Below are 16,311 nucleotides of genomic sequence, written 5' to 3'. Positions count from 1 at the left end.
AGATGTGAACGGAAATCACGCGCCAGAGGCACGTGTGCAGCAAGAGACCCCATTAGCGAAAGTGTCCCTCAGGATAACAACGGTTTCAGCTTAAGCACGGATCTCCAGAACAAATTAAGTTTGTAACCAGAGGTACCACTGTACCAGCTGTATTGACTTTTTCGTTCCTGGCAAATAGTATGTTTTTCTTTGCACTGAATGTTAAGTTGCCCATTTACTTTTTGTAGCAAGGTCAGGAACCTGGCGTGGGTGGATAGGGTGGGTGGGAGTGGATGATTTAACCCTTTGCCCTCCCCCTCCCCCTCCAGCTATTCGAATGAAGTGAACAACTGAATGCAAATAGCAGGGACAGAGAGGCTGGTCTGGATCCTGGGCTGCAGCAGGATCCCAATCTGGATCAAGCCCCTTGCAAAAGTTCCCTTGAGCTGCATTTGGTAATAGGGAAAGGGAAGGGAAGGGAAGGGTAAAACCTCCTCATGCATTGCAGTCCCAATAAAAACCGAGTCCCTCCATGCTTTCTATTAAATAAACAAGCAAACCAAAATCTGGAGTTGAGACAAGCTGCAAGGAGGATGAGTGTTGCCTTAATATTTTCTTCTTCCTTCCTGATATGTACCATGAGCAGTGCTTTTTTTCTGGGGGTACGCATACCCCTAAACATTTTGTGAATCTTTGTACTTTTGTCCATTTACTGTATTTATTTCCCCGATTTGAACTAGAAAATGGTGATTTTCTTGAGTCAAAATGAGAGTACCGCTAAACATTTTTTTTAGAAAAAAGCACTGACCATGAGCATGTACCACGGAATAGAAATGTAAGCAGAAATCCCAGTATTGCGGGAGATATTTGGCTGCCATATTTATTTCACTTAAAACTGGGAGAAATGTAATTTAAACGCAAGATCTGGGAGAAGCCCATCTCAGGAACATGGGCATAGCCAGGATTTTTGTTGGGGGGGGGGGTCAGGTCTTTTGTGGCGGGTGGGGTGCAGAACCTCAGTTTGCTATGTATTTTTATTGATTTTTATTGATTTGGAAGTGGGGTGGAGCTGCCCCTCCCTGCCCCCCTTGGCTACGCCTATGCTCAGGAATTTATCAAAACTTACTCAACATTATACAGCTTCCAGATCCAGGTCTCAGGGAAGTTCTGACGGACTTGAGCATCGACGTCTGCGCCAGACAACCAAGGACGGGATTCAGATGCGAGGGCCGGTCTATTCCCTGACTGCAAGCCTCCTCCAAGCAACCCTGCTGCAACAAAACAGAAACGCTTAGACTTCTGCCTTGAAAGATATGTGTGGCTAAGCCCTCTGTCAAACCACCTTCAAGCACAGATACACATGCCAATAATCTGGCATTGGAAACCTCCTTACTTGAAGAGAACGTGCCAAAGGCAGAGTAGTGATGGCTGCATGTTGCTGGCTTCTTTATTTTGTTGTTTGACAAGACTTTCAGTCCCATAACCTGTCGGTGGTGAGAGAGACCAAGGGAAGGAATCACATTAGTTGCGCAGGTCAATGGTGCCAGCATGGCCGTACCCAGCGCGGGGCAGGGGGGGGCAGCTGCCCCCCCAGAAGCAAAAAAGCGAGAGCACAGCATGACAGGCAGGGATGCTGCCAACTGCCTCCGTCGACGGAAAGCATGTATGCAAATGAGGTGCCGCGGAGCATTGTGGGGCAGCACTTTCTGTGCTGTGCTCGCTGTGACTTGAAGGAGTGTGGGCTGAAGTTAGCCCAGGTCCAGGTCCAGCCTTCCGTCGACGGAGGCAGCTTTGCTGCTGCTGCCTTGTTGGCTGGAAACGGCCCCCTCCCCTCTGGGTGATCCAGGCCACGTCATTGCCAGCCAATCAATCAGGTGGCTGGGGGTGGGGGGCATGGCTGGCGTGCCCCCCTAGTTTTGATCCTGGGTGCCAGCGGTTTTTTTTAGCTTCTTCCATCTATCCACACATCACACATGTCTTCCTTTCCTCCCCCCTTCTCCCATTCTCTAGGGTTAGACACGCACATGATTGCTTAAAGGGATATGAAATGAAAAATGGGTTGTTTCCAAAAGGGAGTTTGCTGGGCAACCTCAACAGCTGGCGCGTGCCATTTTCACACAGGTTCATCATCAAAATGCCAGCCTGGTTTTTCTTAAATTCAATCTGGATCTGGGAATCCCTGAATGCTGTTCAGTGCCTCTTCTACACTAACTCCCCTATTCCAGTTGAAAACTGCATAATAAAGGGCGCTTACTTTGAGGAAACTGAAGAAGTCCACCCCACCATCATCAAACCAGGGTCTCCAGCTGTAGCGCTTGCTTCGTGCCAGTGGCATAGGGTCGCTGATCGGTCCTGGTCCATCGCAGCGATCGTACTCGGTGACTTGATAAGGATACCCTCCTAGGAAATAGAACCTGTCATACACCTGCAAAGGAACACATGGCGTGTCAAGCAAAAGGATGTGAATTAAGCTGTAGCCCTTGCCTACATCTCTCCTCCCCTGAGCTTTCCCATCGTTCCACACGCTGGCTGCTCTCTCCCTCCGAGTCTCTCCCTTCCCCCCTGGCTGCTTCAGACCCACTGCTGCTCCCTGTGCTTGGCGAGGTGGATGTTAGGATGTTGGGGGCTGGCTCCCTGTAGGGAGTCACCCTTACAGTAACCAAATTCAATTTCCAAAGTTATACCACATAGATCTGGAGATGAGAAAGGAGAAGGAGTAGATCTCCAAACTGCTAGCAGTAGTAATGATGAAGGGGTCAAAGGACAATGGGATGGGGAAATGCCAAACTCTGAATGTGATGAGGATACTGGTGCAGTTTCAAAACTGGATATCAGGCATTGTCAGGGACTGGGCAGAAGAGGAGGAGTGGTGGAGACCACCTCCCCATCTTGACCCTTCCAGGGAGGAGGAAGAGGAAGATAGTATAGATTTACAATAGTGGTAGTTACAGGTAGGTAGCAGTGTTGGTCTGACACAGTCAAAAAATTTTTTTAAAAATCCTTCCAGTAGCACCTTAGAGACCAACTAAGTTTGTCATAACAAAATAAAAAAATCTTTCTAGTAGCACCTTAGAGACCAACTAAGTTTGTCATAAGTATGAGCTTTTGTGTGCATGTATTTGAAGAAGTGTGCATGCACACGAAAGCTCATACCTATGACAAACTTAGTTGGTCTCCAAGGTGCTACTGGAAGTGTAAGGGGGAGGGATTATAGAGAACCCTCCCCCCTCATCAGAAGCAGCCCACCTCCCAGCAGTCATGAGAGCGAGGGGTCTGAAGGGGGGAGTCAGGAAACGGAGAGGGAGTGCAGGGCTCTGGCAACATCAAAGAGCCCCTGCTCCATAGGCAGGAAGAGAGGGAGGCAGAAAAAGTGGACAGGAATAGGTGAGACAGAAGTCCCGTCCCGTCCCCCCGACGCCGGAATTGAGGAGGAGGAGGAAAGGGAGGCGCTTCTCAGTTCCAAGGCTTTTATGCTGGTCACGAACGCGGAGGGGGGTAGTGCAGGAATCTGACTCGAGCGGGTAGAATGAAATGAGCAATCCGTTACACTGTAAATAATGTGCACCAATAAAAACGTCTGAAAGACAAGCATGTGGAAGGTCGTTACTCAAGAGTAGTCACAACAACCCTGACAGGAAGGAATTTTTTAATTTTGTTTTTACAATAGTGGCTTGAGGGAGGTCACAGCTCAGAGGCAGCTGAGGGGGGAAGTTGGGAAATAATGGGAGTGGAGGAGGAGGCAGAACCGGAGCGGCTGCTGGCTGACACCTTGTCACTAGAAAGCATTCTAGACCCTTCAACTCCCAGAACCCGGAGAGCCTTAAAAGTAGGAGAGCAAAGAGCTGAAAGACAGAGGGCACTTAGCGGCATCTGTAGAAGTGACGGATGAGGAAGTGGGAGAGGTGGGGTGGTGGTGAAGATTCACTCAGGACAATGCCATTATCCAAGAGGCTGGGTTCTATAGCCTCTCTCTGTAAATATTGAATAAAAAAGACAGTAAGAAACGTTTTCTTGTCTTTATACTTTCCTGGGCAACCAGCCAGGAGCTGCTGACAGCATCCTGACAGGCGCTAGTAAAGGCATTCCACTAGTAAGGTTGTCCTACACTGCAAGGACAGTGCAGCCTCGTGAATCCTCTGCTTGCGAGGAAATCCAGCAAATGCTGAAGTTCATTTATGGAGAAAGGCTGCCCAAGAAGAAACTGATGCACTACATCAAAATAATACACAGACACTTATTTTCCCAGCCATCTACAGGAAAAAAAGCAAGTGGGTGCAAGTGGGTTTTTAAAAATTAAACAAGAGAATGCACTAGCAAGTGATATGTTATTGCCCAGAAAAGGACTTTGGGGAGAAAGACCGCCATGGCTAGGAAAATGCTCCTGGAAAACTTGAGAAAATGGGGGTACAGTGCATAAGTGCCCAACCCTGCCCATCATATTTCAGTTTCATCCATTCTCTCTCTGCCTTACGGTTGTGTTGGTGAGGTCTCTGTCATTCCTGAGAAGCAAGACACTTTGGTCCACAGCCCGAATGGCACACAATGACCCAGGTGTTGCCTTCAGTTCAAGGTCGATGCTTGTTCCGGGAAGCTCCTGCTGCTGAGATAACCCCAGGCTGACCTGCAGAAGTGAATGCTGAGAATCAGAAGTGCCAAAACAAAGCAGGGGACATAAAATCATAGACAAGTATTTACCCAGCAGACAAGCATGATATTTTAGAATGGGCAACCCATTGTGGCATCGGTGCATGAAACTTTGTTGTGTTAAATATATGTATTTAATCTGTATGTTATTTTAATACTATGAGAGTTTAATTTCTTTTTCACAGTTATCCTTTATACCTTTTTAGCTCTGTGTTTTTTAATCTGTGTTGTTTTAATTTGTGTAAGCCACTTTGAGTTCCAGTCTGGAAAAAAGGCATGATGTAAATAAAAAAGAAGAAGAGGAAGAGGAAGAGGAAGAAGAAGAAGATATAACATTTACTAACAGATTAAGTCTGGATAGACTATTTTTACTGTTTACTCACATGAGAAAATGCACCTCAGGGAGGTCCCTGAAGTCAGGAGATCTCCCTGCCCCCAATTAGCTCCCTTTAACCTAAATAACTCTTAATTTTCTACAGTGCTACTTTGGGTTTGCCATATTCCCAAAAGTGAAAATCCGGACAAAGTTTTTGAGCTTTTGTGGGGAACATCTCTCCCCCCCATTAAGTTTTTAGGCTTTTAAAAAAAATATTTTAAAGCATTTTTATTTTTAATCACCCTACTTGCCATATGTCCAAGTTATCCTGGACATTTTGCCAATTTGGCAAAAATCCACCCGGGCGCCATTTCCAGAACCGGATTCCCAGATGTGTCCGGGAAAATCCAGACGTATGGCAGCCCCAGCTCCTTCCTTCCTTCCTTCCTTCCTTCCTTCCTTCCTTCCTTCCTTCCTTCCTTCCTTCCTTCCTTCCTTCCTTCCTTCCTTCCTCCCCTTCCTCCCTCCCTCCCTCCCTCCCTCCCTCTCCCCCTCCCTCTCCCTCTCCCTCCCCCTCTATGTATTAGTCCCAAATCATATTTCTTCCAATCATGATGGTAGCTGCTAACACCATTCTTTGCTCTTCCACTGTATGAGACATTGGGAATTGCAACTGACTTTCCACACAGCTGGGGGTACCGCACTTTGTGAGTCTGCGCATCCTGCTATGTTCTGTCCACACTAGTGGATGTGACACATATGCATGGGTGGGAGAGGGGAGGATATACCGTAAATCATCTGACCCGAGCACCACTTTTTTAAAAAAAACACCTTACCCTGCCCTGCCTTTAAAAAAAATAAAATCAAGTTTCCATGTGCTTCAAGGCAGCGGTGTGCTTGCAAAGGGGTCCCTCGGATCTCCCCCCCCCCATTTTCTGGGTACGTGATTGGCGCATGGGAGCCCACTTATTCCGGTTATTTCCCCCCAGTCATGTCTGAGGACATACAGTTCTGCTGCTTGCCATCCACACCAGTAAGTGGGTCTTGATGGAATGTACCTGGGCTGTGGCTTTTGTCCCTTCCCACAAAGGGAAGCAGGAAATTGTAATGTCCTGGGACACTCGGATCAGCTCTGCTATCAAAGAAGGGATTAAAAAACAGAGCTACCCTTTGTTTTTCGTTTAAAAATAATAATCCAGAGGTCTTGCACAAGTGCAAAAGTGATAAAGAAGCCTTGTGCAAGACCTCCATATCAAAGGGGCGGTGGGGGGGGGGACACACACAGATGAGCCAGATGTATGGGCTGGGATTACAGCCTCTTAGATAATCTCTCATGTTTACGGTTTGCAGATCTTGAGAGAAAATCTCCTCTGAATCAGGTACAGGAACACAGGGAGCTGCCTTATAGTAAGTCACACCATTGGGTCTATCTGGTTCAGAACTGACTGGCAGTGGGCCTCCTGAGTTTTAAGGTAATAGTCTCTCCTGATCTTAACTGGGAATGCTGGGAATTGAACCTGGGACATATTTAGCCCTTTGACTTTGAGGGAACCAATGGGAATAGTTCCCCCCATCCTTTTGTACTGGAGGCCACTGGAAGCAAAATGGCTCATTTGTGCTCAGGTGAGGAGCAACTGGAAGTAGGGGTGTGGTTTTAGAGGCTAACCGCCAAAATGTCACCAGATTTGTGACAAACTCTCCACCCAAAATAAACACTAGTAAGCTTCCACATCAGTAGTGACTAACAGAAGCATAACAGGCTGTGGTGGAATCTAGACACATATAAAAATGTTGTGAAAATGCTTTTTTTTAAAAAAATGTTTTGAAAAATATACTGAATTCACCATAGCTCACCATCGCCACCTAGTGTCACACTTGTATAATGCACTTTTCAACGCACTTAAAACGTTTTATTTGCAGCTGTATAGCTGATTCCTGTTTACTTATTGGGTTTTCCTAGGACTGGTTCAAGCCATTTTACTGCCCGGGGAAGCAAATTGTGTCCCAAGTCAAGAAGATACATAGTACCTCCCACAAACACCTCTTCCCCTTCCCTGGCAGTAAAAAGACAGTAATAATATCTTAAATAACTAACAGCTTGCTGCCCTTTGTATCAAGAGCCTCAACTCTGCTTCTGCCTGTCCACACATCAGAGATACTGTACTGGACTTGAGGAAAAGTGGGCGGGGATATTTTCTATGGTCTAAAATACACAAGCAGTATAGGGGAAATTCTCAAGGTCAACAATCTGATGATGACATCGTGTGGCTGTCCCATAATTTCAGAGTAAACACCCCATCTGCAAAACATCTGCTGGGATAGACGGAACAATTTCTGCTGTCTCTCCGATTCTGAATGCACTTGGGCATTTAACTCTTAACACTCTCCTTCTTGCCGGTACTCTGTTTGTCGCTAGGAACCATGGCCTTGCAGCTCACCTGGTTTTTGAAGCACATGGACACTTCAAAGCTGACTTTGTCTGCAACGGCGCCTCCATCGTGGAAGAGAGAATAAACGACCAAGGATGGTTGTGGTGCAAAGTCAGAGGTGAAGGTTAATGAAATGGAGAAGGACCCTTGAAGACCTGAAAGAGGGGAGACAGGTTTCTGAGTGGAGGGATCAGTCATCAGGATGACTCCTTAATCCACACCAAACCCCAGACTTTCCCTCCATCACTCTTTATTCTCTCCCTCCTCCTTCACAAGGCATCTCCTTTAACCTCCCCGCCACTCTAGTCTAATATAAAATATAAGTGTCTCCCCATTTTCATTCCCAGGTACTGTCCATATAATAGTCTAGTCTTGGGAACACCATCTAAAAAGCCAAACTCTGCCAAAAAGTCACAGAAATCCACCAAACTCCACCACAAACACTTCCTTCAACCCCCCCCCTCTCTCCCTCTCTATAAAATTTTAGTTACAGGTAGGTAGCCGTGTTGGTCTGACACAGTCAAAATCAAAATCAAAAATCCTTCCAGTAGCACCTTAGAGACCAACCAAGTTTGTCATAGGTATGAGCTTTCGTGTGCATGCACACCAGATCGAAAGCTCATACCTATGACAAACTTGGTTGGTCTCTAAGGTGCTACTGGAAGGATTTTTTTATCTAAAATTTTATTTAGTTTAATAAAATAAAATAAATAAAATTTATTTAACATAAAAAGAGAATTCTGAAGAGTCTCCTGAACTTCCCTCCTCCCCTTTGTGGGTCCTTATATTGACCTTTTCCTCCTGCATCTTGTCTATTAATCCAAATTTTTTAAATCTCCATTCTACCCGAAATTCAACATTAAACGACAAATGTTACTGCAATGCTACTACAGTAATAATAATTTTAATTGTTTGCAATGGTTTTTAAGGTAAATTGTATATTTTCCCCATTCCTTATTCAAATTTTGGTCTTCCAAACCTCCTTTCTGAAACTCCAACTCTCCACAGACTTCAAAAGTTGGTGAAAAGACTAGTGGAATTGCAGTTGCAAAGGTTCCTGGGATTGCTAGCCATTTTCCCCACTCTATTAACACAATTTTTGAAGTTTCCCATTATTTTCAGGCCACTCTCTCTCTCTCCCCCCCCAGCTCCTTTTTGCAGTTTAAATCGATTTATTTAACCATTTCCCAGTGCCACGCATATGCCCAGTGGTGAGCGAGTCAAACATGCAGAAGTGGGGAGAGATATGACAGATAGACTTACCTCCACCATCGCCACCCACATTCTTTTGTCCATGCGTAAGGATTTTCCCCTTTCCTGTCACCTGGCGAAGGAAGATGCATATACAGAATGAAAACATCCAGAAAGGGGCACTCTCAAGAGACATATTTCTCATGTGTCAGATGTTTGATGCCATAGACATTAGGGCACTAGTGTGGAAGCAATAGAGGAAAGGTCCTAAATGGCCTCGGCTCAGTATACCTGAAGGAGTGTCTCCACCCCCATCGTTCAGCCTGGACACTGAGGTCCAGCTCTGAGGGCCTTCTGGCGGTTCCCTCCCTGTGAGAAGTGAGGTTACAGGGAACCAGGCAGAGGGCCTTCTCGGTAGTGGCGCCCGCCCTGTGGAACGCCCTCCCATCAGATGTCAAGGAAATAAACAACTACCTGACTTTTAGAAGACATCTGAAGGCAGCCCTGTTTAGGGAAGTTTTTAATGTTTAATAGATTATTGTATTTTAATATCCTTCTGGAAGCTGCCCAGAGTGGCTGGGGAAACCCATCAGTTGGGCAGGGAATGAATGAATAAATAAGTATTATTTAACATTTAGGAAACTTCTGAAGGCAGCCCTGTATACGGAAACTTTTTAAGGTTTAAGGTTTTACTATGTTTTTATATATTCTGGAAGCCCCCCAGAGTGGCTGGGGCAACCCAGTCAGATGGGCAGGGTTCTAATAATAATAATAATAATAATAATAATAATAATAATAATAATAATAATAACTACTACTACTACTACACTCCTGGAAAAGACTCCAAGAACTGAACCAGGAAGGGTGAAAAGTGAAGTCCTGTCCTCTCTCTTTGGCCAGCTAGTTTTGGGTTGTTGCTTTTTTGTCTTGCCAACCCTGGCATCTTCTGTACTCAGCCAGGATGCTCACATAATAAGAAAAGAGGACTCCTTTCGCTTTGCCTTCTTCGCCTAGATCACTGTCCTTAATGCTGTAATCCACTTGAATCTCCTGCTGCTGATTGCAAGGCAGCACTCCTGGCACCCGCCGGACTTTCACAGAGCTCTTTGCAGTGGTGTAGTAAGGCTGTAGATAGAGGAAAGCGTTCTGGTAGTACTGATTGATTTTCCCCGGTTCATACACTGGATCCTCCAGATGGAGTCTTCCCTGGGAAAGAGATAAAGTTGCAGCCCTTAGTCAAACAACCAGTTAAAGTGACTGATCAAAAGAACTTTTGACTTTTCTTTTAACAGAACTAATGGTTAAGGTGGATAAGATCAGAACTTGGAAAGAATAGTGGGTTAAGCATGAATGACTACAGTATTTGAATGAAGATCTGATTTGTTTATTTTTATTTGTCTTCATTACGAGTTTTTTATTTTGTCTGATGATTAGGATTTTCCATGATAGTTTTGTTATAATTATTATTTGGATATACTATTAATATTGTTTTGTTTACGTTATTGTCCTTGGTAATCAGTTTTTTCTTCTTTTTTCATTTTTTTTCTTTCAGTGCTATATCATTTATATTTTAAATGTTGTGTATGTCTATAATTTCTTTTAGTATGTTTGTGAGTGTATTGTCTAAACAATTCTAAATAAAGTTTGTTTGTTTTTTTAAAAAAGGAACTTTTGACTACTGACAAAAAGACTCCCTAAAGAATCAGGAGACATGTGGAATCTTAAAAATATTAAAATATTAAAAGTCTTAAAAGAGGCATTATCCTTCACTCTCATAATGAGGGAATGCTTCTTCTCAAATTATACATAACACTGATGGCATGAATAGCAATCACATTGTGTGTGGGAAAAAAATATTCTAGGATTCCCTTCCCTATTATTATCAGGAGCATAGCACATGGGGAGGAGAGATTTAAGTGCTTCCCTCCCCATCCACGATCTCTGAATCCCCACCCCACACATTGGTGCCAATGGAAGACCCCCAAACGATAATTGTGCTTTGGGTGGGGTGGGGAGGTGAATGGGGAGGGAAGGTTTAAACCTCCCCTCTCCATATGCTGCGATTGTGACAACAATCTGGGGCAAGGGGGATGTTGCTGGTCTTTAATTTATAAAAGAAAAAGAAAAACCACAACTTTATTGCTAACCATTTGGCATGTGAAGTTAAGGCCTAAGATTAGGAGAGCGTATGTTGCAGCAAGCAGCACCTAAAGCCAAATTCAGTATGCATTTTTCCTTCAAAATTATTTTTCTATTCATATGTAAATGTATACAGGGTTAATTGATTGATTGATTCAGGTGACAGCTGTAATTAGATGCTTGCGTCCGCTGCTATTTTCCTAGAGAAAGAGGTGCCGGGACTTACTATGAACACCTCCCTCGTTCTCTTCGAATGGGGCGCCCACCTGAGAGGTGTCGGAATGGGAGTTCCGGTGCGTTCCGGGTGAAAAAAAGCCCTGCTTGTGTCTATTAAATTAGCAACTGTTTTGACTCAAGATATGTTTGATGCAAGACTACCATCTGCTGGGAAGTGGGGAGAAACAGAACTGATCCTATATGAAAGAGGATACAGCCACTACCACACTTCAGGGCTAGAGCATCTCTGTCCCAAAATGGCTTTGTATTGTATTGACAATGCAAGACCCATGTTGCACAGAGTGATCCTTCACAGTATGTCTCCCATCTGCTCCCTCTTCCATAAAGCACCACAAGAGCGGCCTACAGGCAATTTAAGTCTCACGTATAAAGACAATCAGCTCCTGTTCCTAGCTTCTCCTCCTTTCCCACCCAGTTCTTAGCAATTCCCTTCCTGCATTTGATCCCCTGCTAAGATACCCAGAGTGGACTCTGCTCCACCTGCCATGCTTTCTCATGTTTGGCTGCTGAGGACTTGTGCCTTATTCTGCTTCCTCACTGCTAGGAAAAGTGGTTAGAGTTTATAGAGTGTTAATGAAAGTTTGATATCATTGCTTATTCTGTATTTTGAACCATACACATTCTGATGGGGGGGGGTCTATAGCAGAAAAGTGACGTAGAAATAATTTTTTGCCAACCTAAACTGCATTGCATTAATTATCCTCCACATGTGCTTTGCCCTCTCCTGATTAACAGGCAGTTGGAAGGAGAAGCTAGAAAAAAAGGCATTTGTCCATCAAACTTTACTACTAGTGTTATAGTCTAGGAGCTACCGTGTTTTCCCGAAAATAAGACACTGTCTTATATTTATTTCCCCCCAAGAAGATACACTATGGCATATTTTCAGGGGATGTCTTATGTTTATTACGCGTCCAGCCTCGCCTCTTCCTTGGCGCCCTCCAGAACTGCGCCTATCACTATGTCTTATTTTGGGGGTATGGCTTATATTGCGCAAATGCTTAGAAATCCCACTACGGCTTATTTTATGGGTATGTCTTATTTTGGGGGAAACAGGGTAGAACAAATTCCAGGCATGGCTTTTCCATTCAAGATTTCTCATGGAAACAAGGAAGTCTGGAGAGAATGTTTTTGAAGTCTTGTTCTGAAGCCATGCCTTTGCTTCTTGCTACATGGTGTACAGAGAATGCAGAGCAATTTCCTCACCTCCAGAGAGACTCTTTTTCCGTTCCATGCTTCTGTGTCTAAAGAAAACTCAGCTATGCCATTGATGTCAGTAGTAAGCAACATGTTGGTCTGGTTGTTATTTAAATTAATTACTAAGAACACATCGTGGTTCCTCAGGATGGAGCCATCTCTTTGCAGGGCTTTGAGCTGTGAGGAGGAAGAGGAATAGAGTTGAGATTTACTTACATCACTGAAATTATCCATGGTTGCTTCTCAGCTGCCTCACAACATCCATCATAGTCTTCAAGAAACATTTAGAAAACAAGTCCTCTATTAGAGGGTTTAGATCAGGCATAGGCAAACTCAGCCCTCCAGATATTTTTGGCCTACAACTCCTATGATCCCTAGCTAACAGGATCAGTGGTCAGGGATTATGGGAATTGTAGTCCCAAAACATCTGGAGGGCCGAGTTTGCCTATGCCTGGTTTAGGTGATAGATCAGATGCAAAAGAAAGAGGATCTTCAGAGCAAAAAGAATCTTCCCAAAACAGGAGACAAGATGGGTTTCTCTCCAATATATAAAATTGTAATGATGTTGTCACACTGCAGTTTGCTTGGCCACAAACAGATGGTTTTGCAAAGTCTAGGGTGGTGTGCTGCCGAGCTGCTAGGAGGGCGGGTGGCACAGGTGTGGCAAGAAGAGAGGAAGAGGGATTTGGAGAATGAAGATGCAGAGCCAGGTGAGATGAAGAAGAGGGAACTGGAGGATGGAGACGCAGACAGGGAAGTGACCCAGGGCCACAGTCCAGGCAAGCTGAAGAAGTATGGCAAATTCTGAAAAGGGAGAGGTATGAGGGGTTGGCAAGGTATAAAGGGATGGCTGATTTCACCAGGTGTAAAGGGAGGGCAAGGAAGTTTGGCAGGAGAGTGTTTGTTTGAAATCATGTGGTCAATTGAGCTCATTTGTAATACAGCACCAAAAAGTACTAGGACGTTCTTGAAAATTATAGGAATTACCTTTCCCCTGAAGGGATAACCTTGATGGTAGTAATCATCTGTCTCCACAAAGTTCATAGATCCAGCTTGATCAGACATATAGAATTGACGAGCAACATTGGCTTGTACTCCTGCAAAAAAACAAACACAGAAAACCCTACCTAGCAGTGTCAGATATTTTTGCAAAGTATAACACAGCATGTACACATCATCCTGGGGGAAGGGGAAAAAAACATGCGCTCCAATATTAACCAGAATACTCTGCAATCCTAACTGGTACAAACCAGAACTAATCAATGGTGGTGGATTATTCAACCATAGGTAGTAGAGAACTTAGAATATTGGCACTCAGTAGATGCCAATGTATGGTTATTTTTCCCCTCTTTTTTAAAAACTCGGTTCCAAGCATTCTGTTGTGCAACCAAGAAACAGAAACCAAGACATGGCTTTGCAGATGACAGGGAGAGATAACACTACTTGTCAATAGCGCTATTCAGGCATAACTTCTCTGCGTTGAATAACACAAGGGTGGGGGAAGGGGGAGGGTGGGGGAAGGGAGAGAAGCAGGCACAAGCTTGATAACTCCACCCCCTGTTGCCATTTCCTGCTCCGTGGGTTGGAGGGCAACAATTTGCCCAGCGAGGAGCCTGTTCTACACAGGGAGGCTCACTGTGCAACATAGCAGGACCTTTTCAACACATAAGACAAATGCCCAAGTTGGACCAGCAACTCATTGTTGGCATCCATTTGTCTCAATCGCCAGGGGTGAAGTAAACCGTGGCATTAGCAACACGAAAGTGACATTTCTGGGGCACAAGCCTGGGCAGTGTGTATTGATGTCCTGGGCATAGCTGCCAAGTACCCCGTATTTCCTGGGAAACCCCCGTTTTTCCTTACCATTTCCCGGCGGTCTCCCGTTTCAGCTCCTCTCCCGTTAATCTCCCTTATTTTGGCTCCTGTCGGTGGCCATTTTTCTGGTGCTGCTTTGCCCATCTATGGGCACCAGAAAATGGCCAGCGCCAGAAGTCTTGTCTACGCATGTCCAGAAGTGTGTAGGTGCAACTTCCGGTGTCGCTTTGCCCATCTATGGGCACAAAGAATGGCCGGCGCCGGCACCAGAAGTTGTGTCTACGCACTTCCAGACATGCGTAGATGCGACTTCTGGCGCCGGCCATTTTTTGTGCCCATAGATGGGCAAAGCGATACTGGAAGTTGCGTCTACGCAACTTCTGGTGTCGCGCGGCTGCCAATCCCGGATTTCTCCACGAGAGACTTGGCAGGTATGGTCCTGGGCTGCCCAGACGACAAGACTGCCCTCTCGGCCTTGCTGATGTGGTGCAAAGGAAAGCAGAGCAATATGTTTGGCACCAGCTTGGCTGCAGGAGTTGCTAGAAGGAGATGTACAATGTACCATCTGACCACCTTAGGGACTCTACTCCAGATTTGTGTGGGGCCTTTTCTTCTCCTGAAGGCTGAGCAGTGTACATGGCCCTGTGGCCTCTCCTCCATAGATAATCATGCCTTCCTTTAATCGCGTTTTCTCTCTCTCTCTCTCTCTCTTTTGGGTGAGGGTGTTCCCCAAATTGCAAGCAGATTTTAAAGCAGACATTCCTGTTATGTACTTTGCTCAGTCTCTCACCTACACTCCAACACACCCACCCCTCGCCCCTCATATCCCTGCAAACACCAGACCTTACCTGTTCCAGCTTCTTCCAAGGAGGCCTCCACATCTATGCTGTGGCTGTATTCGTAGCTCGAAGGTCTGAACTGTGACAATTCCACGGCAGCAGAGAAGCAGCCAGTCCTGTCAGTCTGAAATAAACAGTCAGTGAAGGTAGCTAAGATGCCAATCACTGGTTTCGGGAAAGAACACAAATTCATGGAGCCTTCCTCCTACTCCTCAGAAGGTTGTTACAGATTTGGGGTACTAGAGTCTATTAGTGAATAGTAGACATTAATGAAAGTCAGAATCTAGCTAATAATTGGAGTACTGAAGAGAAAATTCCAGGCTAGTGGATAAATACAGGCTAAGCTTCCTTTCCAAGCCAGGGCCTCACCTGGGATGGCACATTTAAGATTTTTGGAAGCATCAGGTAACTCCTGAGCCCACTCATTTCCACTGTCCTCCAGCCCTAGAGCTTTTTCTCACCAACGCCTCTTGATCACGATTACCTGCCCTTTGAAATCCTGGCAGATGTCTGTAGGTGCTGGAGCAGTTGTATCTGGTGACCTCCAGAAATAATGGTAAGCTTTCTGGCACAAGGATATTTGCATTAAACCCTGGACAGGCTTGCCATATGTGTACCTAGAAAGGGGGAGGCGGGGAGTAGAGATAAAAAGTTTTGTCAGTCTCCAGCCATTACTCTTTATTTTCCTTTTTCTATGTGCTGTACACAAGCCTAGAGTTGCCAGCTTTTCTTTGGCAGGTCTCCTATGTCTTTAATGGAATGGAAAATTAAGATGAGAAACTTTCCCTATTGCTTTATATTAATGCAAGGGAAACCTTCCCTGGTTAAATTTGTACTTGTCATGCAAATGCTACAGGTACATGCGTACCTTTTCGGAGGGTTTGTGTGCTGATAATCTGATTTCTGCCCCGCTATGCCACTCACACAGACTTCAGCCATGCCGTGACACTCCTTGAATTTCCACAGACAGTGTTTTAATTGATACTTCTCCACTTAGCCTGAAAACCACCCACTATTTTGTTTTTAGCTAAAGATAACATTCTTAGTTATTTATAAACCTTATTCCGAAGGAATAAAACTTTCGATTTTTGTAGTTAATTATATTCACTGCTTAGATCCATCTTAGCTCCTTTGTCTGCACCCATGGTGTTAATGCTGCGAGCCCCTCCATTCTAGGCTCAGGTTGTAGATATGTGTAAATATAACCATATATCCTAAAAACACCGCAGTCTCTGCTGAGCTTCATTCCGGGGAAACTGTTCCCTGGAAAGCACTGGAACCCCCTGGAGTTGCTCCTTGCTCAGAGACTGGGGAGCATGTGCAACTATCAGATTTGCACAAAACCAGGAAACTGCAAAAGCTGAGAATTTACAATTGCCTGACTGTGTGCTTTTGTGCACTTCCTGGGAATTTAAAAAACAAAACAAGGTGCATGTGCAGCTTGCATGGCCTATTGGTATTTAGACGACATAATAAAATCAACAAATCAGAAGACAGGGAGAAACACAAAAGGGAACGCCTACGGCAT

The 16,311-nt window shown here is 44.9% G+C and overlaps 1 protein-coding gene across 1 annotated transcript in view; it reads right to left on the bottom strand.

Moving 5' to 3' along the window:
* Positions 1 to 15,420, bottom strand: part of A2ML1 (alpha-2-macroglobulin like 1) — a 41,075-nt gene extending 25,655 nt beyond the window's left edge. The window contains exons 1-11 of the mRNA XM_060268975.1: positions 15,268 to 15,420; positions 14,793 to 14,907; positions 13,117 to 13,226; positions 12,139 to 12,306; positions 9,529 to 9,765; positions 8,632 to 8,692; positions 7,378 to 7,523; positions 4,451 to 4,600; positions 2,234 to 2,404; positions 1,373 to 1,463; positions 1,106 to 1,247 (exon numbers count right to left, since the gene is read on the bottom strand). Coding sequence (XP_060124958.1) covers positions 1,106 to 1,247; positions 1,373 to 1,463; positions 2,234 to 2,404; positions 4,451 to 4,600; positions 7,378 to 7,523; positions 8,632 to 8,692; positions 9,529 to 9,765; positions 12,139 to 12,306; positions 13,117 to 13,226; positions 14,793 to 14,907; positions 15,268 to 15,369 — 1,493 coding nt within the window. The 5' untranslated portion in view covers positions 15,370 to 15,420. The remainder of the gene's footprint in view (positions 1 to 1,105; positions 1,248 to 1,372; positions 1,464 to 2,233; positions 2,405 to 4,450; positions 4,601 to 7,377; positions 7,524 to 8,631; positions 8,693 to 9,528; positions 9,766 to 12,138; positions 12,307 to 13,116; positions 13,227 to 14,792; positions 14,908 to 15,267) is intronic.
* Positions 15,421 to 16,311: the final 891 nt, after the last annotated feature.

This window comes from Zootoca vivipara, chromosome 16 (assembly GCF_963506605.1).
Source record: "Zootoca vivipara chromosome 16, rZooViv1.1, whole genome shotgun sequence".
NCBI classification, from domain to species: Eukaryota; Metazoa; Chordata; class Lepidosauria; order Squamata; family Lacertidae; genus Zootoca; species Zootoca vivipara.
This window is presented reverse-complemented; position numbering and strand designations above follow the sequence as displayed.